The sequence below is a fragment of the Dromiciops gliroides genome, chromosome 1, assembly GCF_019393635.1.
Source record: "Dromiciops gliroides isolate mDroGli1 chromosome 1, mDroGli1.pri, whole genome shotgun sequence".
Taxonomy (NCBI): Eukaryota; Metazoa; Chordata; class Mammalia; order Microbiotheria; family Microbiotheriidae; genus Dromiciops; species Dromiciops gliroides.
The window spans coordinates 633,974,185-633,997,598 of record NC_057861.1 but is presented as its reverse complement, the minus strand read 5'-3'; the positions used below and the strand labels follow the sequence as shown (position 1 = coordinate 633,997,598).

General features: G+C 38.6%; 1 protein-coding gene across 2 annotated transcripts in view; it reads right to left on the bottom strand.

Moving 5' to 3' along the window:
* XPO6 (exportin 6) overlaps positions 1-23,414 on the bottom strand; it is a 127,617-nt gene that overhangs the window by 54,313 nt on the left and 49,890 nt on the right. For both annotated transcript variants that reach the window (XM_043966316.1, XM_043966323.1), the window contains exons 7-9: positions 21,514-21,967; positions 17,768-17,894; positions 448-557 (exon numbers count right to left, since the gene is read on the bottom strand). In XM_043966316.1, coding sequence (XP_043822251.1) covers positions 448-557; positions 17,768-17,894; positions 21,514-21,967 — 691 coding nt within the window. The remainder of the gene's footprint in view (positions 1-447; positions 558-17,767; positions 17,895-21,513; positions 21,968-23,414) is intronic.

Below are 23,414 nucleotides of genomic sequence, written 5' to 3'. Positions count from 1 at the left end.
CTCTAGAATCCAAATTCTTCCCAAGTGTATATAATTTAATCTAAAAAATTCTAAGGTAATTAATCTTCTAACATGTGGATCTTCTAAAATTCAGTCAAATCATATCTTAAGAGTTTACAAATCCTTAGACCGAATTTGCTTGTTTACCTTGTGGGCTGAACCTTGCAACTAACCAAAAATAGTTCGTTGCATCAGCTCCAAGAAGTTTTCTACAGTACAATACTCAATATCATGTTAGTGAGCTAAAAAAAAAAAAATTGGGAAATGTGTTAAGGGCATATAAAGTAAGGAAATGAGGCTTGAGGAAAATTTGCATAATGGCATTACTCTACTTTAAGCTAACAGGATCTTGTCTAACATCAGAGGCTCATCTGTGTCACTTCTTTTAAGCAAAAAGGAATACTAATGAATATCATTTCAGCTTCTAGCAATAAATAGTTTGTTTACCTGCTGAGTACTGCTTCCTTGTCTGCCAAACGACTTTTAATTTTACTAGTCAGGTAGTCCAAAAAAAGGGTCCAGATATCCAAACAAGAGAAGTAACCTTCATGAGTAGGCTATAATGCAAAAGAAATACAGATAATGAAATTAATAAAAAATAGAAACTTCTTATTTTTGAAAAGGCTGAATTTCCAATAAATATTTACTTTTCTTTTTAAAAGTTAAAAATAAAAGCATATTACCTCCCAAACAAATATTCCTCCAATATGTAAAATCAAAGAACTTGAATTCATTTTTGTAAAAATAGTCCCTTAATTTTTTTCTGCTCTAGACAGCCAAGTTAAAAGCTTTCTGGATAAGTTCTTTTAAATAGATATTATGCAGAAGTAGTGTTAAGAAAGAGAATAAATGAATCATCTAAAACCACAGGTTTATTTCAGTAGCTTAAAAAAAGGTAAAAAATTGAATTTAGAACTCTTGATTAAAATGGTGATGTCAACTCTGCTAGACACCCCAGAAAATATCTGAAAAGGAATGCAGTTAACAAAAATGATAAAGAAAACCAAAAATCTTCTGTTTGATGCACAACTGTACAAAAATATAACCAGAAGCATGCAGAGGTCGGGAGTAGGATCACATCAGGGAAGCCAGTTTAAGCCCCCAAAATCAGGTCTGAATACTACAAGCAAGAGAGAAGGGCTGTGCCAAGGAAGACAATGCAAGCTCCAGTAAATGGGCCTGAATATAGCAGGTGCTCTAAATGAAGACACTCCAGGGCCTCTCAATTTAGTAAGAGAGCAATAATTGGGTCTGAAGTCAGATTCCAGTCCAGGCCTAACTGAACAGAATTGGGGAACAAGGTGTGCTTACAGAAGGCACTGTACAGGGAGACAGGGACACAACAATAAACAAGACCAATTCAGGTCTTAAATGTCCAAGTGAAGGGGCAGCTAGGTGGCACAGTGGATAAAGCACTGGCCCTGGATTCAGGAGTATATGAGTTCAAATCCGGCTTCAGACACTTGACAGTCAACTAGCTGTGTGACCCTGGGCAAGTCACTTAACCCTCATTGCCCTACCAAAACAAAACAAACAAAAAAAAGTCCAAGTGAGAAGACCTTATAAGGACCAATGCAATCACTAACATTAAACTGAGACACATCCAGGTTACGACAGGAAATGGTACCACTTCTAACTCCTCGGTTCAAGGAGAAGGAGATAGAAAACAGACTGAGAACAATGGACCACCACCTTGAGGCAGAGACAGAAATTCAGCCTAATCTGAGCACCCCCACTGAGAACGGCAACTGTAACAGCATCCAAACTAAGACCCAAATAAGAGAGAACCAAACTGAGCCTGCTCAACCCATCCAAAAGTGCCAGAAGAGGTAAAGCTTGACCCTCAAAGTCCCAATCCAATACCTAATCTAAGTGATCCATCCAATCCAATATGAGTAAATAGACGGAAACACAAAAGACAATGGAGAAATTCTATGAGTTGTGAAGCCCAAGAGGTAACTAATCCCAGAAGAAGAGAATAATAAAGCCTCAATGCTGGCCACGAGGATAAAATGAACTATAAGAAATGATGCTTAAAAATAAAAAGTGTAGAAATGTACAGGGAAATAAATTACCACAATATAACTCTCCAAGCATTTTCCAATCTGCGTAAGTAGGGGTATCTACCAAGGCCAGCAGTCATTTCAATCAATTGCTGATCAGAGCATAGGGTCTTAGAAACCACCTATTCCAACTCCTTCATTTCACTGATGAGGAAACTGAGGCCCAGATAAGCTAAAGGACTTGCCAAAGGTCACAGAATATTAAGTAACAGAGGCCAGATGCAAACCCAGGGCTCTAAAGTCTAGTCCTCTTTCCACAAACTGCCTCTAAGCACTACATTACTTTTTTTCCTTCACATTACAAGTTCAATTCAGTTCAATTCAAACTAAACACAAAAAGGTACAAGGCACAGTCCTACATCCCTACCTCAAAACTTCTCACCTGGCATACTCTACCAATCCTTACCCCCTTCTAGGCTAAGCCTTCCCTTTCCATATGGCCACCCAGCCCCTGACATGGGCTGCCTCATTGCAATACTATTCTGATGACTGGATCAGAAAGTGAAGATGGAAAGCCAGAGTGAAAGGCAAAGCTAGGTCCACCTGAAGCCTTCCAAGAAATATTTGATATGTCAATGCTTGGCAAATTTAATGTTATTAACAGCAAACATCAACTTCTGGCCTAGCATTTGCCTGCATCATCAAAGACTGGGGGGGGGGGGGGGGGGCGCCGGCGGCAGCGGGGAAGAACAGCAGATGTCAATAGTAGATAAAATCCTTTTCCATCCTGGGTTCTGCAGCCAACTTCCCCTGCTGTTCTGTCTCTTTCACCAATCTTCTGTCTTTCCCTATCTCCAGGCTCCTTCCCTGCTGTCCACAGGAAAGGGGATCATCAGCCATCAGCCAAAGAGAATAGTTCCTTAGTTATAATGGCAATGTTCAAGATGAGGTTTCTAAATATTTATGCAGGGTAATGAGGGTTAAGTGACTTGCCCAAGGCGACATAGCTAGTAAGTGTCAAGTGTCTGAGGCCAGATTTGAACTCAGGTCTTCCTGAATCCAGGGCCAGTGCTTTATCCACTGCACCACCAAGCTGCCCCCCAAGATGTGGTTTCTTAATCAAAAAACCCAAAAGATGTTCATTTTCAAGTCTCCTTAATGGTTCTGATGAGCAGCTCCAAGTTATCTGGCTACTTCTTCTCCATTTATGCATCTTAACAAATTAAGACCCTTTTCTTCTGCACCTGGTCCTCTTCCAAATCTCTCAAGATCTTGGCATAAAGAGTTTAAAATCCATTATTGTACTGCTAATAGGAGGGCTAATTCCACTCCACCTAATTCAAATCCTGCTGCTGCAGCCACGTACAAGGATACTACATAGGACATTTTGTGAGAGAAGCAGCTTTTTGTCCATGCCTTCCTCTTTAAAAAAACAAAAACAAAAACAAAAAAACCCCTTGTTTGATCTGACCTTCCTGCTAGGTAAAGTCCTGTATCTCTCCTCCCTTTCATGGCTAAACACCACGAATGAGAAAGCATCTAGACTTGGTGCCTCCCTTCTTTTCCTCTCACACAATTCTGAACTCCCTGCAATGACTTCCCACTTGATAGTCAAATGAAACTGCTCCTCCAAAGTTATCAATGACCTCTTGATGGCTAATCCTAATGCCTTTTTCTCATTCCTCTCTATAGCCTCTGACATTGCTGACCATCCTCCTCTTCCAAAAAAGCTCATTCTCTGCATTTTCATACCATTCTCTCCTGCCTTTTCTCCAACCTGACAACTCTTCATTCTTTGCTGAATCTTCATGCAGGTCATACCTACTAACAGTGGAGCTCCCCAAGGATCTGTCCTAGACCATTTTCTCTCCCTATACAATTTGACTTGATGATTTCATTATTATTTCCCATGGTTTTTATGTCCATTTCTATGAAGATGATTCTTAGATCTATATATCTGACCCTAATCTCTCTCCCACACTCCACTAAAGCATCACCAAATACCTTAGTCATCTCAAACTGGATATCCTGGAAATTCTTACTCACTAGGTTCATAACAGAATACATAATCATTCCCCACAAACCATCCCCTTCTTCCAAACTTCCTAACTGTTAACAGCTAACCAGGCTGAAAACCAGTGTCCACTTTAACTCCTCACTCACAATCATCCCATGTATCCAAAACTTCCTTATATCTCTCTCTCACCCCTCAGCTGCCACCTTGTTGCAGGCTTTTATCACCTCACACCGGGACAATCTCAACAGACTTTTGATGAGTCTCCTTATCTCAAGTCTTCCCCCACTCCGGTCTAAGCAATGCTTCTAAAACATACCTGTCCATCCTTCTCCAACTCTTATCCACATAAACTTTAGTGTCTCCCTATTACCTCAAAAATCAAATAGAAAATCCTGTTTAGATTTTGGTGTTTTTTTTTAGTGAGGCAATTGGGGTTAAGTGACTTGCCCAGGGTCACACAGCTAGTAAGTGTTAAGTGTCTGAGGCCGGATTTGAACTCAGGTACTCCTGACTCCAGGGCCGGTGCTCTATCCACTGCGCCACCTAGCTGCCCCCTTACTACATCTTTGAAGTAAATATTTCTCCGTAAAAGCTAATCTCTCCAGCGTAGCAGAGGGTCTTCAACCATCTCTCATATGATACAATCTCAAGGCCTTTCACCAATCTGGCTGCTCTCTTCTGGACATTCAGCATCTTGTCAACAACTTTCTGAAAATATGGCACCCAGCACTAAATGCAACACTCCAGATGTGTGTGGCCTGGCCAAAGCAGAGGAATCAGTGAATTCACCTCACCCAGAATAATTTATCTTCAAAGCAACCTAAGAATGCAGGAGCTTCTGAAATTCTGTCATATTTCACTATTCATTTGGATTGGGCATGCAATCTACTAAAGCCTTCAGATCTTTTCCAAATGAACTGCTAAGTATCCCTCCCCTATTTTGTACCTGTGAAATTGATCTTTTTGAATTTAAGTGTATGACTTTCCATTTTTCCCTTTTCAATTTCATTTAATCCTATTCAGCTCAAAAACGAACCTATTCTTTGGATCTGAACAATCAACAGTCTTAATCTGTTCGGCTATAGTTCTCCATCTTGTCCACAAGAATGAAGAAAGATTTTATCAAATGTTTTGCTAAAATCTAGATGAACTATATCTCCAGCATTATCTTGGATCAAGCAATCTAGTAACCCTGTCAAAAAAGAAAACTAAGTCTGACATGTTTTCCTTCTTGATGGAACACATCTTCTTGATGACTTTGTTGCTTTACCCTTCTTTTTCTATATGTTCTGATTTTTTCCAACAACTTAGGATCAATCCTAGAGTCTCACACCTTTTTAAAATTGGGACATTGGGGGCAGCTAGATGGCACAATGGATAAAGCACCAGCCCTGGATTGAAGAGGACCTGAGTTCAAATCTGGCCTCAGCCACTTGACACTTACTAGCTGTGTGACCCTGGACAAGTCATTTAACTCTCATTGCCCCACCCAAAAAAAAAATTGGAACATTTTTCCTTCTCTAAACCTTCAATACCCTTCCTGTTTTCTACAGTTTTTCAAAGATTACTGACAACACTGCTCAGAAGAACACCTGTCAGTTTTCAATAATATAGAATATAGTTTATCAGAGCCTGGTGTCTCTTGCTAACTCCCTATTGCCTTGGCTATCAATTCCCTATTAGCCATTACTATTTTGATCATTACAGTCCAAAGATCATCCTCCTAGGCAAAGAAAAACAAAACAAGGGTTGTGCTGCTTTACCTTATCTCTTGTCCATTATCATTATCTCATTTACTCTAAGCATTAGATCTAGCCTTTCTTTGACTCTACCCTTTCCCCCAAGATAGTTTAAAAAAAAAACAACACATGACTAGAGAGGGATGGACAGGTGACAGTCTGCATCACTGCAGGATATACCCATGGTGATTATGGGCCCACTGCAGTGTTGGATTATAGGTAATCTGTTGTATGTACTGATGATAACACTGCTACTTTTTCTGCCTACATTACTTTTCACACAAAAGCTTGCTACAGTGCTACCTAACCTCTTCCCTGCCCCCCACACCTCCAATACACATATTCTACCAGTTCCTGAATTTCCTCACATGCATATATTTTCTAAATATACCATTTCATTCAATCTTTTTCTCCTAACCTCTTCCTTTTGAAGAAGGTCTACCTTTCCTGAGGCATATTTCAATCATGGGTGTCATCCCACGAAGTATTCATGATAGGGAAAAAAAAATTAACTGCTGCTAATCTGAAAATTATAACTTGTAGCTATCTGAAAAATGTTAACTGGCTGAAAAATTATAGCTAGATGAAAAATTATATCTGGCCCGTAAGTCCTGCTGCAGTCACCATTCAATGCAAAAATATTTAAACTTAACTGGGCCCTAATCTGTGAACTTCTGGCTGGCTATCTGACTGCTTTTAATTTAGTATGGGCTGTTTATAATTTCCCACACTGCTTCTCCCAAATTGATAAGCAAATGCCTCTTTTTTTAAAAAAATAAACAAAGCAGGGTTTATTTATATGAAACAAACTTAGAATTAAATACAAAGAGAAATACAACCTGACTTCAGTTTTAACCTTTCTCTCCTGCCAGCCTGTCTCTCCCGCCTGAGGGTATGCTGCTGAGGTCTGCAACCACGCCTCCCTTGGACTGGTTCGCCTTCAGTCCTCTCCAACTTTCTCAGTCCTCTCCCTTTCACTCTTTTTCTCCTTCACTCCAGCTCCCCTGCACTTCTCCCACCTACCTCTCAGCGTTTCTACCATCTCGCTAGCTCTTCTCCACTGTTAGCCCCCCTTTCTTTCCATACAGTCTCTCTGCCATCTCTTTTCCCCCAGCTATATAACCCCTATCTCCCCTCAAACCTTGGGCCCCCTATGCCTATGCAGGCCAAACTAATTCGTTGGTGCCTCCAGGGCCAGGCCCAAGGCTGGCCACTGCACTAAGCCTTCCTGCTGTGCACGCCTGGAGCTGGGGCTGGGCGGAGGAAGCTCCATGAACTTGTGGCTCTTACACAAGCCTGTAATATAGCCAAAGGGAAGAGTGCCACCGTTTTTACTGACTCGAAATATGACTCTGGTATATGCCACTCGATTGGCATTCCTTGGCTACAAAGAGGCTTTTTAACATCCTCGGGCAAGGTTATTGCCAATGGGGACCTTATCAAGGACCTCCTAGGTACCCTGAAACTGCCCTCTGCCCTAGCCATCATACATTGCCCTGCCCACAGAGGGAATAGTGATTCTGTTTCAAAGGGGAATGCACGAGCTGATTATGCAGCCAAGCTCGCTGCATTAGAAGCTCCTGAACATGTATTTAACCTCTCACCTTCTGAGGATATTCCTCCCAACCTAACCTATGATGATTCTGAAGTAGAAAGATGGAAAAAGAGATTTAAGGCAAAACAGATCATTGGAGTCTGGAGGTCTTCAGAGGGAAAACCACTTCTTCCCTGGAAATTCTATTACCAGGTATGTCTCTCTATTCACAAAAAAGATCATTTTGGTACACAAGGCATTGTGGACTTTATTAAAAGAACCTGGATAGCACCAGGTGTGACTAACACAGCATCTCGAATCTGCTTGGGCTGCTCCACATGTCAATCTTATAATCAATATGTTTCCAAGACCAAAGCTTATGGAGGGTGCCCTCTAGCATATTCACCCTTTGAGCACTTGTAAATTGACTATATTACAATGCCAAAAGCAGGACATTATATTATTGTTATAGTTGACCAACTCACTCAGTGGGTAGAGGCATTTCCCAGCCCCTGAGCCTTTGTTGTCAAGACTCTTCTTAAAGAGATAGTTCCTTGCTTTGGCCCAACAGCCCGCATTGATTCTGACAAAGGCATACATTTTACTGATTTGATCTTATCCCAAATCTACTCTTTCTAGGGAGTAACTCCAAAATTCCATACGCCCTACCACCCACAAAGTTCAGGCCAGGTTGAACATATGAATAAAGAGCTTAAGAGTATGATCGGCAAATTATGTACTGAAACCCATTTGAAATGGCCTGATGTTCTACCGTTAGCATTATTCTATCTATGCAGCAGGGGAACTTCATATATCTCCTTACGAAATGCTTTTTCAGTCACCCTCCTATCCAAGCTAAAACTTTCCCCCCAGTTTACACATCACTGGTGGGAGGTGATACTTCTTTTGCCTCCTATATACAGGAATTATAGACTAGGCTACATGAACTCCATGAAGCAGGAGCTGCTGTACAAGCTGGTCCTTTAGATGTTTCCTTGCATGATTTAAATCCAGGAGACAAGGTATATGTAAAGAATTTTCAGCAAACCCAGTGGAACCCAGCCTGCCTGGGAGGGACCTTTTCAGGTATGGACAACTCCTACTGCTACTAAAATTGGAAAAAAAGAATCTTGGATTCATTGTTCTCATGTAAAGCCTGCACCATTTATAGGTAAAGAGATTTCAAATAAAACTCAAGCAGATGCTAAAGAGCAAAAAACCCTAACAATAGCAGCTGTTAAAGAAAAAAGAACCCTAACAGAGCCCAGGGGCAATAATTCCCATTTGATAATCCTACTAATCAGTTACATGCCTTGGGACTCAGTCTTGGGAGATGGGAGTATTGGGAGATGGAAATTGCCTTTTATGGGCTCCAGGGGACCAGCTAGAAGGCCACCCTAAAGAATCATCTCAGACACAGACAAGAATCTGCTTCTTATATGCTTATGCATAGAACTGATTTTGAGTCTTTTAGAGTAAATGACTCTCCTTTTGAAGAATATGTTGCTGAATTGAGACAACCTGGTACATGGGGTGGAAATGATATGATTGGAGCTTTTGCTAAACATAACCAGCTGAATGTAATTATTCATCAGTTGAATATCCCCCTATGGCAAATCAGTGGCACAGACAAAGCTGATGCTAAAGAACTCCACATTTTCTACCATAGAGAACATTATGACAGCATTAGAAAAATCAATGACAATTTGGAAACACCTGCCACTTTGGTGTGCAGAGAATTGGGGAACCAGTTAAAACAATGTGGTGTACCCCAAATTCTAGCAGCTTAAATAATTTAAATTTAACAAGCTTTTCCTTCTGCAGGCAAATCACTGAAGCACATGGCCTGGTTTTCTGGCCTACCTCAATCTCCCCCACCCTTTTCCCTTCCCCTACTTAACCTTGAAACCGTCTATTTCTTTTTTTTGTTTGTTTTGCTTTTGAAAGGCATTGAAAAGGCCTGGAATTCACCACACCTTTAAGTTTCCTTAAGAGCACAAAAGGGTGCTTAGCAAATCTTTTGCTTTTTGCTTTTGTTTTTGCTTTCTTTTTAACTCAATTTTGTAAACTAAGTGACTTTTCAAAGACATTTTAAGTATATGCTGTGGGGCCATCTGGCCTCAGAAGCTATCACAATTCTTTTTTCTTGAGAGAACCATGAGTTTTTAATGAGTTGGTTTTTTATGGGATTCTGTTTTTTAAAAAAAGGGGGTTACTGAAACCTATTGCTTTGTTTATCAATGAATGTATTGAATATTGAATCTTGCTGATTGGAGTTTTATTTCTTTTTGATAAATTGTTTATCACTTTAAGTATCTGTTACTGTCATACAAGATAAAGAATTCATGTATAAGATAATGTGTTTACTTGCTCAAAGAAGATTATGTAATAATGTCTAATATCAGCTATTTACATTTGATTGTCATTTATATGTCATTATACTCTGGGTATGGTTTGGAATTATTGTATATATTATTAGTATATCCTCAGTTACGCAGCATAACATGCATTTTTTACCATCATACTGTCTTTGGTGAAATTAATATGAGATTTATAAATTATGGAAACTTATCATTTCAGAGACTAACTGCTCTTACCGTGAGCTTTAATGCAGGCCCTGGAGAGAATATATGTGCAACAAGAGACGGGTATACGTAAGTCCATGGTTTGCTTATGATGGCAACTATGTAGAGCACAATTGCTAGACCCAGTCCAGTTTCTTCCTCTCTCCCTCCTAAAATAACCTCGTCTAATTTAACTTGTTTTCTTTTTCTTTCACTCGGTCTGATGGCAAGGTCAGAATCCATCCACCTGTGGCCTAGCACAATTGCTGGATGTCTCGGAAACATGAGATATAGTATGATAACCTTTCCATAACATTTTCAGGTGTCATGAACACATTACTAAATTTGGCTTTGATCTAGACACATGGTAAGAAGTGTTATAGATTACATAACTACCTCAACCCTGTATTATATAAAGGAGGGGAATGTAATGGAATGTATTAATTTGATCATTGACAATGCTATGCTAAGGTTTAGTAAAAATCCAGCTTTCCAGACCACAGTCCAGTTTTCTCCTGGTGACATCTTACCACTCCAAGAAGACAAGAGCTCAAACAAGAGCTCAGAGACTTTATATGAACAGTTTTGTTTTGTTGGGTTTTTTTTTCTCCTTCTGTTATTATATACACCATCTGTAACATGTACTCTCTGCAGAGGCCCTCCCTTTGCAAGACCAATGTCAAAGCGTCGCATTCATGAGGGACCACCCCTCTGGACAAAATTTTTCTCTCTCCTTTTTCTATGTTGTTATTAACATATTGTTAGTTAGCATAGGGTATTATATTCTTTTATTTTTTACTGTTTCATCAAGGAAACACCCCGTTTCTTGAAGAAACAAAGGGGGGACTGTAACAATTGGAATGATGCCACCTGCTGGAGACTTTCTGTAGAAAAGCTCCACCATGAGGAGAAAGCCTCTAAGGGCAAGCCATGCGGTCGAGGTCCTTGGCGTCAGGAAGTAATGTTTTCTCATGGGTACTGTCTATCAAGGTTACCAGTCAATCAACTTGAGGAGCCTCCCATTTCTGGGAGGGGAACATGAAGGAGGAAGCAGAGGCTGGCAGGACATTGCTTCCTCTTTGGCTGGGGACTGCGGTCATGGAGGCACACTTGTTCGTGCTCTGTCTGAGGCAATGGTTGTCTCTACGTGAGCAACCTTAGACTGGCTGACTGGTGAGGCTTGGGTGAGTTACTCACAGAAAACCTTAAATTCCTTTGAACCAGCTTAGGCTAAGTTTAGAGTTAAGAGCATCCATCTGTATTTCTATTTTCCCATTTCCTTATCTTTGATCTTTTATTAGTTTCACCTTTGTTGTTTAATCAATTCCAAGTAATAAAACCTGATCCTTTTGTGAACTAAAGCTCAGAGGCTCCTTTCTTATTGGCCTGGGAGAAATATCTGAAAAGAATAATTCAGAGGGGAGATTAAACCTAAAAAAAGTCCCTCATATTTCCAGGACCCCAATATTAAGGCGAGTCACCCAAATAGCTCTCAGTATATCGGATTTTGGCCCTCACAGTTGGTGTCCCTCAGGCCGCATCTCTGCTGAGCAGAAGAATCCAGGATGTGGTGCACTAGGTTGGGGGAGTTGGGGATGGGGGGGGGGGGAAGGGGAGAAGAGTGCTTACAATAGTTACAAAGTCAAATCTGCCACCCGATTTGAGATTTATCTAGTTCACGCTGAGTCACACTCTGTACATTTGCGTACAGACATCCAAGGCTATGGTTTTATTTGTTTTCTTAGATTTTTGTCTCTTACAAACTATTCTTTGAAAGCTATAGCTACTCTAGGTTATCTACTTTCTCTCTTAACATCACTTTTCAGCATAAAGTCCTTTTGTTTAGATTTGCAAGACTCCTGGCAACTACAATAATACTATTTCTTGTTAGATGCAACCCATCTCTAGCCAAGAGCATATTATTCCTATATTTGAAATCCTTGTTCAGAAATCCAAATCCTATTCCCAGATAACTATCTAACCAGCTGTTCACTTCCCAAATCTGTTGATCCCTTGTGAAGCCCTTGATCAGCAATAGTGACATCAGTACCACCTCTTTGACTAGCCCCATGAAGTCTGCTCCTCTCTCAAGACTTCATAACCTTTAGCAATGTTTTCTGTTGTCATTGTGGCAGCATCATTTGTACCCAAAGAAATCACCAGATATGAACAGTAATTACACAGAGCAACAAGCCTTATAAGTTTCCCTGGGTGGTTTCAGATCCATCCCTTGGAGGGAGATACTATACCTCTCTATTTTTAATCAGTCTGACAAACAGCTGCCATTACTTGACTCCTCTTCTTCTGACCCTTCTGACCCTGGATGATTTCTCACCTGACATCTGTGGATACATACACTTCATTATTCCTTGGAGCACAATGAAGTTCCTTTCTCCTCAGAAGCTTCAGCTCCCTCCTCCATGGGAAAAGAAGCCTCTTTTCTGGTGCTTAACACCCAACAGTCTCTTCCCTTCTTATTTGTCACAATCTTCAACCCTCCAACCTCCTGACCCAAGTCAGAAATCCTTCCCTTTTGCTTCTTCAAGATCCCTTTTCTTGTGTTCCTACTGATATCACAGGATCAGAGGATTCTGTGACCTTGTGTCTTTTTTTTCTATTTTTAAAGAAACACTTCATTTTTGGGGATGATCTGGAGAGATGGGGCATTCTTAAGCCCCTTTAGCTTGTCTTCTAAGAGGAAGACAAGCGTATATCTTTTGATTATACTTTGTCTTACTCAAGCTGAAAGTAAAATCAGAGAACAAGGCTGCTTATATAAAAGCATAACAGTTCGGAGCAAGCTTCAGAGATATGCCCCCTTTTTCTACCCTTTGAATGTAATTCTGGATGGACAGCCTCCCACACTCAGCCAAATATAAAGAGAGTAAGGTGTAGGAGGCGGAGTGTACAGGGGGAAACTCAGTTGGCTACATTCTCAAAGTAGGGAGAGAAAAGAAAGAAGGCTGTTTGTTTAATGACCACACACCTTCCAAAATACAGAAATTCCACTTATGCATTTTCAATTTAATATAAAACTGACAGAATTAAGATTCTAATAAAAAGATAGGATCTTTTTTGGTTTTTAATGTCTAGTTCTTAACTTCTTTTCTATCCCATAAATGTGATATGGAGAATTAATCTGAGAGCCAGATTTCTAAACATTTTCACCTTATTCTCCTATACCCACTCTCTTCCTTCCTAATTTTAGTACCCCTTCTTTTCTTCCCAAACCAAGGGCCATAGAACACTGGTTCTGGATAAGGAAGAATATGGGTTGTGTGAGGAAAGTTCAATGCTATCAGCATTTCTACTCCAAAATATCAAATATGCAATTATACATGTATCAAAAATAACATGGTAATTTTGCTTTGTTTCCTCTATTTAGTTCCAAAATGTCTCCAATTCCTTTTTCCCAGGGTCATTCCATACTCCTAGATTCCCAATTAGACTGTCAATATATTTCAAGTCCAGACCAAATTAATTTGGGACACACTTCTCTATGCTTATCCTTCAATTCTTGTACAATCAGAAAGGCACTGAATTTAGGCAGAAGCTGTGGTTATGGATTCTAGAGGGCAGGGCCAACAGTCATGAATATCTTCTAACTCCTTAATTTTTTGTTTTTAATTTACAATACCATAGCATCATATATAGAATATATAACAAATGAATTTACATCACTTGTGAAAAATCAAATCTTGTAAATGGCAAAAAATAAAGAAAAAATAATTTTAAAACATTTATTAAAACATCATACCCACATGCAAGAAAACTGGGACACTAATCCACTACTGGTGGAGTTGTGAATGGATCCAACCATTCTGAAGAGCAATTTAGAACTATGCCCAAAGGGCTATCAAACTGTGCATACCCTTTAATCCAGCAATATCACTGCTAGGTTTATGTCTCAAAGGCATCCCCAAAAAGAGAAAAAGACTTATTTGTACAAAAATATTCATAGCAGCTCTTTTTGTGGTTGGCTAAGAATTGGAAATCAAAGGAAAGTCCACCAACTGGGGAATGACTAAACAAGATGTGGTATATGATGGTGATGGAATATTATTGTGCTATAAGAAATAACAAGTAGGAAGATTTCTGGAAGTCCTGGAAAGATTTATATAAACTGATATATAGTGAATTAAGCAGAACCAGGAGAACACTGTGCAGTGACAGCAATATTATTCCATGAAGAACTGTGAATGACTTAACTAATTTCAGCAATACCATTGTATTGTAAGATAATCCCAAAGGACCACTTCCAAAGAGCGAGCTAATATTGAATGAACACAGACTAAAGCATTTTTTAATTTAAGTTTTCTTATACAAAATGACTAATATGGTAATTGTACATGTATAAACTATATCTGATTACTTACCATCTCAGGGAGGGTGGAGGGTAAGGAGGGAAGAAGGGATAGAATTTGGAACTCAAAACTTTGAATAAAGATGTTTATTATTTTTAAAAAAACACATCAGACCCCTTCATGACTTCTGGCCCACCCTGCAGTCCTATTACTTAACACCTGTGTGAGGATAGCTATACTAGTTCTCCTTTCTAAGCTCCATTTTCCTCAACTAGTAAAAGAAGCAGCTTAGACTATGTAATGTCTACAGTCCCTTCTAATTCTTGAACCCTAAATTCCTATTTGAAATTCCTCAAATTCTTTTTTCTCTTCCAATCTCTTGACACCCATTCCAACATTTCCAACCTCTACTATTTATTCTCCACACTTCATTTCCAACAGCCTAATGTATCTTCCTTACAGGACCTCCAGGCTAACAATAGTGCTCCATGCCCTTCTTGTACGTTTTCATTCTTTCTGTGAATACCTCTATGGCTGAAACCTTCCAATTCTTCACCTTTCTAATCTCCCTAACATCATGTGACCTATCTTCCAGAAATGGCTCATCTTTACCCCTCAATACCTTTTTCTCACAGGTGTGGCCTGTGTACTCAAAAGTACTGACCAAATTTCACTAAAATTATTTTAATTTCCTTTCTCCCTATAATTTCCTTTTCTGGCCTCATAAAAGAATATATTTTTAAATCTACTTAAATTAGTTGCTGTTACAAAAATGTAATTCAACCCAATAAACATTTACTAATGTCTACTATGTGGCAAGGCACTATGCTACCAAAGTCAAAAATAAAACAGTCCTTACTGTCAAGCATCTTATATTTTACTAGGGGATATAAAAATACAGATGTAAATACAAGGTAATCCAAAGGAGAGAGCACTAACAACTGAGACAGCAGGGGGAAGAAGGATAAGGAGACTGCTTTGTACAGAAGATAGCACCTGAAATGAACCACAATAGAAAATAATGATTATGAGTGACAGCAGTAAATAGTACATTCTGGGAGGCATAAAAGACTTGCTTATACAAACGCATGGAGGTGGAATATGGAATGTCAAATTCAGGAAACAGCAAGTATAGTCAAGTCTGGCTGGAATGTAGAGTTCTCAAATTCAATTTAATTCAACAAGCATTTATTAAGTACTCACTATGTTCAAGACACTGTGCCAGGCTCTGGAAGACAAAGCTAAAAACAGTCTAGTTCCTACCTTTAAAGTACTTCCTTTCTATTTAGAGTAAAAGTTGGGGACACCTGAGATAAGCCTTGAAGGAAATGAATGCCAGGTATAGTAGATGCCTTAAAAGAAAGTCAATGGGATAGAAGATGAATGTTGAGTTAGGGGAATACTGAATAAGCCAGTTTGTCTGTAGAATGTAGAATGCAAGAAAGTAGAATGTGTGAAGGGAAGTAATTTGAAGTAAGTCTGAAAAGTTCAGCTGGAACCAGACTATGAAGGTCTTTAAATGTGAAGTTGGGAATTTTCTATCTTATATATGAAAGCAAAAGGTAGCCACTGAAGATTTTGAGAATGGGAATGACATGTCAGATCTGTGCCTTAGGAAGATTATTTTGGCAGTTCTGTGGTGACCAGGGTTAAGAAAGAATTTAGAAGCAAGGAGACTGAAAGGAGAATATTGTAGTTGTTCAAGTGAGAGGCAGATATGACAGTAGTGAGAAGGGGCTATATATATATATATATACGTACATACATACAGAGAGAGAGAGAGAGAGAGAGAGAGAGAGAGAGAGAGAGAGAGAGAGAGAGAGAGATTGAAAGATTGATCTACAGCCAGACAGGAGAGAAAAATTAGAGGTAAACTAGTAAGACTTGGCAAAACTGACTGATAGAGAAGGTGGGGAAAAGAGAAGAGATGAAAATGACTCCAGGTTGCAAAATGGGATATCTCAAAGGGTCATGGTGCCCTAAACAAAAATAGACAACTTGGAGCAGCAAGGGGGGAAATAATGAATTCCACTGCAAACTAACAACCATATGACCATTTGACAACCAAATCAGTAAAAATAAAGAGAAATACAGATCAAAACAACTCTAAAGTTTTACCACACAATCAAATTGGTAAATATGGCAAAAAATAGAACAGTCAATAATGGAGATAGTTGTATAAAGATAAGCATTCCAATACACTGTTAATGAAGCTGTGAACTAGTGAACTTGTCCAACTATTCTGGAAAACAATTTGGAGTTATGCTTTAAAAGTGACTAAAATGTCCATACTTTCTGACCCAGAGATCGTATTACTAGATGTATACTTCAAAGATGTCAAAGTAAAAAAGAAAGGTCTGTTCACAAGAAAATAATCATAATAGCAGTTTTTGTGGTAGCAGAGGACTGGAAACAAATTCAATGATTAAAGAACGGTTAAACAAATTGTGGTATACAATATAATTATTACCCTGTTAAGAAACAAAGAATATGAAGGATTAGGTGGATAGGAAGACATACCAACTAATTAAGAGTTAAAAATCAGTTAGCCTACTATGTGTCAGGCACTGTGCTAAGTGATGGGGATACAAAGAAAAGCAAAAGAGTCCTGGCTGTCAAAAAGCTCCCAGCCTAATGAGAGACAACATACAAACTACTACGTACTAACAAAACATATACAGGATAAATTGGAGATCATTTTAAAGAAAAGCACCAGAGAGGACTGGGAAGATCATCTTGCAAAAGGTAAAACTCTAGCTGAGACAAAAAAAAAAAAAGAGAGAAGCTACAAGACAAGAAACGATGAAGAAGAGCATTCCAAGCAAGGGATATGGACTCAGGAGATGGAGTGTCATTTGCAAGAAACAACCCAGAAGCCAGAGTAAGACAACAGTTTCAGTAGTCTGATCAGAAGCCAGTTCCAAGAAGTTAAGGAATAAGTAGAAGGTGAAAAGACTGAAGAAATGAGTATAAAATGGCTTATTCTAGAAACCTAACAATAAGAGAGAAGAGCTTGAGGAGAGTTGGAAGGACAAAGTAAATGGCTTGATTTTTTTGTTTGTTTGTTTTTAAAGATGGAGAGACCCAGATGGGTTTGCCAGCAGTAGGGAAGAAACCAGTAATGATAAGAATGAAGATGACAGAGATGGGATGATTACAGGTGAAAGCTCCTGGAGGAAATGAAATAAGACAGGGTCAAGGGTCAAATAAAAAGGCTGACTATGGCAAGAGCCACCTTTTTGTCAGAACTGGAACAAAGTAAAAACCAAAGGATGATGAGAAAGAGGGGGCTCACAACAACAAATGGACGCATTTTCTCAAGATGAGGAGTAAATGAAGTAAAGATTAGATACTGGCATCCATGTACCCTGACTCCTCTCCTATGTAAAATTCCTCATGACAAGTACATGAAACTAAACGGTCCCAATTTTAAGGCATTTTGAAATTCGGTTCTCTGTTCCCTTCAATTGCATGGCATTAACAACAAAATAGGAGGACTTATAAGTTAGCATTACGCAGTGCTTTAAGGTTTGCAAGGTTGTGCATGTAAAAATACAATATTAAAACAAATGAAAATTAAATGAAAAGAGTAATTTCTTGTCATACCTGATGAAACGTGTACTTGAATAACAGTGTCAAAAACTCTACCACTGGGAACTGAGAGTAGGATTCTATTCTCCTCAAATGGACACTCACAAAGAGACGAAGAAAATCAGTAAACTTCTCGATGTAGCTAAATAAGAAAAAAGATTACAAGTTTAAAATCTGGAAATCTACCTTCAATGGAAATAACTTTAATAAGATAAATGAAATGCAAGATTAAACAGCCCAAATCCTTTACATTACCAAAACACTGATTTAACCAAGATTATTTTCAGTTAAAAACAAAAGCCTGCATCAGTTACCTACAGGACACGCAACCCTTCTCTCCATTAACACCTGAAACATAGCAGAAAAGTAACTTTAATTCTTAGATAATAAGGCCTTCTGATAAGCAACTGCTCATATTTCCCCAATTACTTAGTGGCATGACCCACATAAAATAAAATGAAACAAGGTTGAGCTAACAAATTGATAGGTTGGTCATATCACTTGTATGGTGCACCTCAAACTAACAGCATTTTACTCTGTGATTTCCAGAGGCAAAGATTCATTAGTTAGAAGGCATATTTATTAAAGTGCATGTACCAAAAACCACAGAGACAAGCTGATGATCTTCAAAAGGGTTAGCAATCTAATAAAACAGTTCTAAATTTGAAATCCAAATAGATTTTTTTCTTATATTCCCATTAACAATTATCTCTAAGAATTCTTTACAGCATGAATGAAACATTTTAACACTTAGAAAGATGCAGTAACCTGTCATATGGAATCATAAAGCATTATAGCCTGAAAAGGATCTTAGAGCTTAAGTCAGGAATCTGAGGCCCAGAGACAAGAAATGACTGACAGCCCACTAACTGCAGGAATGAAATGAGGACTCAGATTTCCAGATTCCCCTTGCTCTCAATTTCAGCATTGTTTTCATTCTATGATGCTATCCCAATCCCCACCCAAATCCAAAGATTTGCCTACGATTATTTCATAGATAAGCATTGCCAAAAGACCAGGATAACAAAATCCTCTGATTAAATGCACAGCACATCACTCTCACATTCAGAAACTGTCATTTCAAGCCCCTAAATACCAAAAGGTGATTGGAAAATGAGATACATGTTTTTTAAAATATTAATTAAAAAAAACAAAGAATCATCAGGTCTAGAATTGGGCAAGCCTACTAGTAAAAGAAATCCTTCATTGCAGTCACTAGGTACCACTTCACTCAAGTTCCCTCAGTCCAACTGAAATGACCAGAAATCAAACTTCCCCATACTGTCACTGGGCGCCTAACCAATCATCATGGTTGGTCATTGCTTTCTTTGGGGTCCATATTAATTCTAGGAAGCATACACGGAAACAGGCATTTACAATGTATATGGTATTAATTATTTCATAAGGATAAAGGTTGAGTGGATCACTGGACCAAATACTTAGGAAGACTAGCATTAAAAGTACATTATGCTATTTTTTCCCCTTTTCACCAGAATCTCCAGAGGTTCTGAAACAGATATGGCCCCCCTCCCCTTCCCCCTTCCTTTACATATTAAGTAGAGAGATTTGTCTGAAGGCCCCTGTACAAATCAATCAAGAATGGAGCCTCCTCCACCCTAATCTAGCTTATTATATATTTGTTATGTAAAGTTCATCAATTTTCTGTCCCAATTGAGAGTTTCTCAGTCCCAATCCCAATTCTCAGTCATGCAAACTAATGGAACACAGAGATTGAATGCACAGACAAATAAAATACAATCAAAAACCTTATTAATCTCCAGGCCAACCTCTTTATTAAAAAATTAAATACACCTAATCAAGCAGCAATACTAACTAATCTTCATTCACCTCATTTTCCTTCCCTTGCCCACCTTCTGGTACAGGTGCTAATGAACAGTGAAAGAGTTAAGAGATAAGAAGTTGTAGCAAGAAAGAAGAGAAGAAACAAAGGACCCAGTTAAGCAGCTCATGAACAACTGAGAATTGACTATCATTCTCTTTTTTTCAGAATGTTATAATAGACTCTTAAGAGTCATAAAGCAAGCACACAGTATTTATCATATCACCTGTCTGTACATGCAGGGCTCGCCTTTCACAGTGAAACTGGAAGCATACAATTGAAATATAAAACCAAAGGAAGCAAAAAAGTTAACTTTAAAGTTCATATACAGATAAACTATGATTTTTCTTCCAGATCTAAGTCTAATCTGTGAAAATGGCACTGTACCAAAAGTAAAACACAAGGAAATTTATTTTTAACGGCATGTTTCATAATAAAAGACAAAAAGTAATGAACTCAATCAAAAAACCAAAAAAAGATATTTTAAACAGAGAATACCATTTCAATTCTCAAATTAGAACACAACAGTTAACTTTTCATTGACTTGTAAGTAATTAGATCACTGTTAGATATTAGAAAGTCTTTTTGATGAAGCTAAAAAAGAATGTTGCAAAAATTGTGTTTCCAAGAAAGCACTGGTACTCTTAGTTGACCTGGACAGTTGATACTTAAAATGGCATCAAATTAGAAGGAAAGAACTTTATTACTATAACAGGGTATGAATTCTTCTGTGAGTATACAAAGATTAATGTTTGGATTGGATAGACCTGGTCTATTCTTAGATCAGTTTTATTTTTCTTAATTTAATAAAATTAAGCATATAAAATAAAATCAACCAAGAACCAAATTTCCAAACTATCTATAAAAATTACACACTCCATGCATGTGTATCTACATATCACACAGTTAATAATCCCAAAAAATAAAACTGCTAGCGGTACCGAAAAGGACACAAATTCCTCAACTATATATAATCACCCCCAAGTGACCTGGGAAGGTGGTTAATAGTAATCATTTTTGCTTCCAGGCAATCTGTAAAGGCCTACTAATTGAATATAATACACCCACTTGGAGGCTTCCAAACACACTCAACATGAATGTTCTTAAAATAAGCATCCAATTTCCCTCTTGCCTTTACACAGCAGTGTAGCATCTTGTTCATGAAAGGTGTAAGATACATAACTGACATCCCACTGCAAGGGAAAGAAAGAATTAGACCCTGACTCAAAGTGCTTCCATTTATCCTTAAGTGGATTTTTAAGAAGGGATTCATGGGATAACAGGCAAAAAGAAAGACGAAAGACCAAAGGCCTTATTTCTGGGTTCCATTAAAAAGAATGATAAAAAAGCTACAAAGCTTTCCATATAAGCTTTTCTTTTGGTGAAAATTCACCAAATAATATTTATAAAAATGACAATACTTCTATACCCTGCAAAATGTCCTAGTAACTTCCTTTTACTTACAAAAAAAAAAAAACAAAAAACCCTCAAAACTAAAAGGCAACACCAACTGAAAAGGGGCAGATTGTAATTCCTGTACCTCCATGTGCCTCTTCTGATGTTCCTGGCTATGAATGAGGGGCAGTTTCAGTTCTCGAACCACCTTATACCTGTAGTCAAATAAGTAAGGGAGAAAGGAAGAGGAGGAAAGGACGGGGAGGAATATGGGAAATACAACAAAACCTAGAACCACCACAATCATTTTTCAAACTCAATCAATCCCTTTCCCCTTAACCACCCCAGCCCTTCAAGCTACAGTCAGGCCTGTACTTACCATCACACACCTACCTTTCTGCTCTTCTTTTGGAGCTCCAAATTCTGAAATCAAAGAGGATTAAAGACGCTATGCACAAGAGCAATGAACCATAATAACCCTTTCTGAGTACTTAATTCTTACTCCGATATGGTTTCTTTCTCTTACCTTTCATCTAGTTCTTCTAGTCTGCTCTTCACTGTGTGAGCATTATTATCCTTGGTGATTTTCTGAAGGAGGTAAAAAGTCTGCTGGAACATTCGCAGTAAATACTCTTCAAATTCCATAGGCACACAGTTCTTGGACATGAGTTCATTGATGCAAGACATGGCCAGAACTCCAAGCCTGCCACGTTCCTGACCAAGGACACAGTTCTGATTGCTGCCATTGACTGACGCCATCTTTCTGGCCCGAATGTCACAGCCAAATCGAGCAAAGTGGAATATCGTGGTAAGGAGGGATGGGGTGATGCTGGTAGACAGAGGAATCCAGCTGAAGAGATGGGCCAGGCACTCCAAAGCCAGGGAACAGATATACTCACTCTCTGAATCAAGGATAGGGATTGGCTGGTTTAACAGTTTGGCTGCACTAGGACTCTGCAACAGGTTACTCAATAGATCACCTGAAAATTCAGGGGAAAAAAAATTTGAAAGACTCTACACCCAAATCATCTTTACAGAATAAGGAATATTTCAATAATCTAAGTCATTGTCATCAGCTTCTAAAATTACTACACATGTTAGTGGCAGGGGAGGATCCCTAAGACTCTGAATCACTATTTTAAATCAATTAAGATCAGTGTAAAACATTAAATTTTAAGAAGTTACTAGTGTAACAAACTAAGAAAGCTAATTCTGATTGTTCCCTGAAATAATTTCTATGTCTATATGTTTATAACAAACCATTTCATTCTCCTACCCTCATATCTTTCCAACTTTGTCACACTATTCCGCCTTGACATATATATCATATATTAGCCAATCTAGAATCTATTAGCCTATACAGTCATTGTTTCCCATCTACACAAACCTTTGTCACACCTATGCCTTTGCCTATGCACTATGTACAGAATGCTCACCCCCTTAATCTCCTGTGGCTGAAATCTTAACCATCTTTCTAAACTCAATTCAAAGCAACCGACATAAAATCTTTGCAGATATCCCAGTCAAAGGGAACTTTTCTTCTCGGAATTTCAAATATCACTTTGGACTTCTCTAATTATGCACCGATGCTCATGTTCTATATTATGGATGTACATGTGTGTCCTCTCTCTACCCTTCCCAACTCTACCCCCACATGCCCTAAAGGCAGTGTGTCACATAGCAGGCAGAGTACCAGGCCTGAAGCCAGGAGACACCTCAGGTCTGTGACCTGCCCCACTCATTTTTTGTCCAAGAAACCCTGGTCAAGCCACTTAACCTTTAAAAGGCCTCAGTCTCCTCATCCTAACTGAGGTTAAAGATAATATCAAAAGGACTATACAATATGAGTCATTACTACTAACTTTTATGCTCCACAAGGAAAGGACCTGTGACACTGATTTTTATCAGTAGCAGTACTATTGAGTGATTTTTTTCCCTATCATTCCATCTCTCTTTTCTGGTAGAAAATTGTGCCATTTCCATCTCCATGCATAGCCTTCTCAATTTTCCCCCCTTTTCTTCCTTCACTGACATTGCTACTCCTTCCTGAAGCACACTGGGGATGTGAAGGAACCCAATTTTGTCACTTGACTGTCACTGACAGAGAAAAGAGTTTCTTATACAAACACTTACAGAGCTATCTATCCCCTTTCTCATCTGAATGTATTCTTCGTTTCAGTCTCATCTCTAAAGGGCTATATGTGGCCTCATGCCACTTTCTGCAAACATGTTGTCCTGTGCTTTGCTCCACTGTCCTCTGAAACCTTCATCTTAAACTACTGTCACCCATAGCTGCCACTGTCTTCATTTAACTAAGTGGCTAAGAATTCTGCCTTGTGACAACTTCTCTACACTACTCGAACTTTCACAGCAAATGCTCTCATACAAATAACCATTTCTAAAAGAAGTTTCACTATTATAAAACAA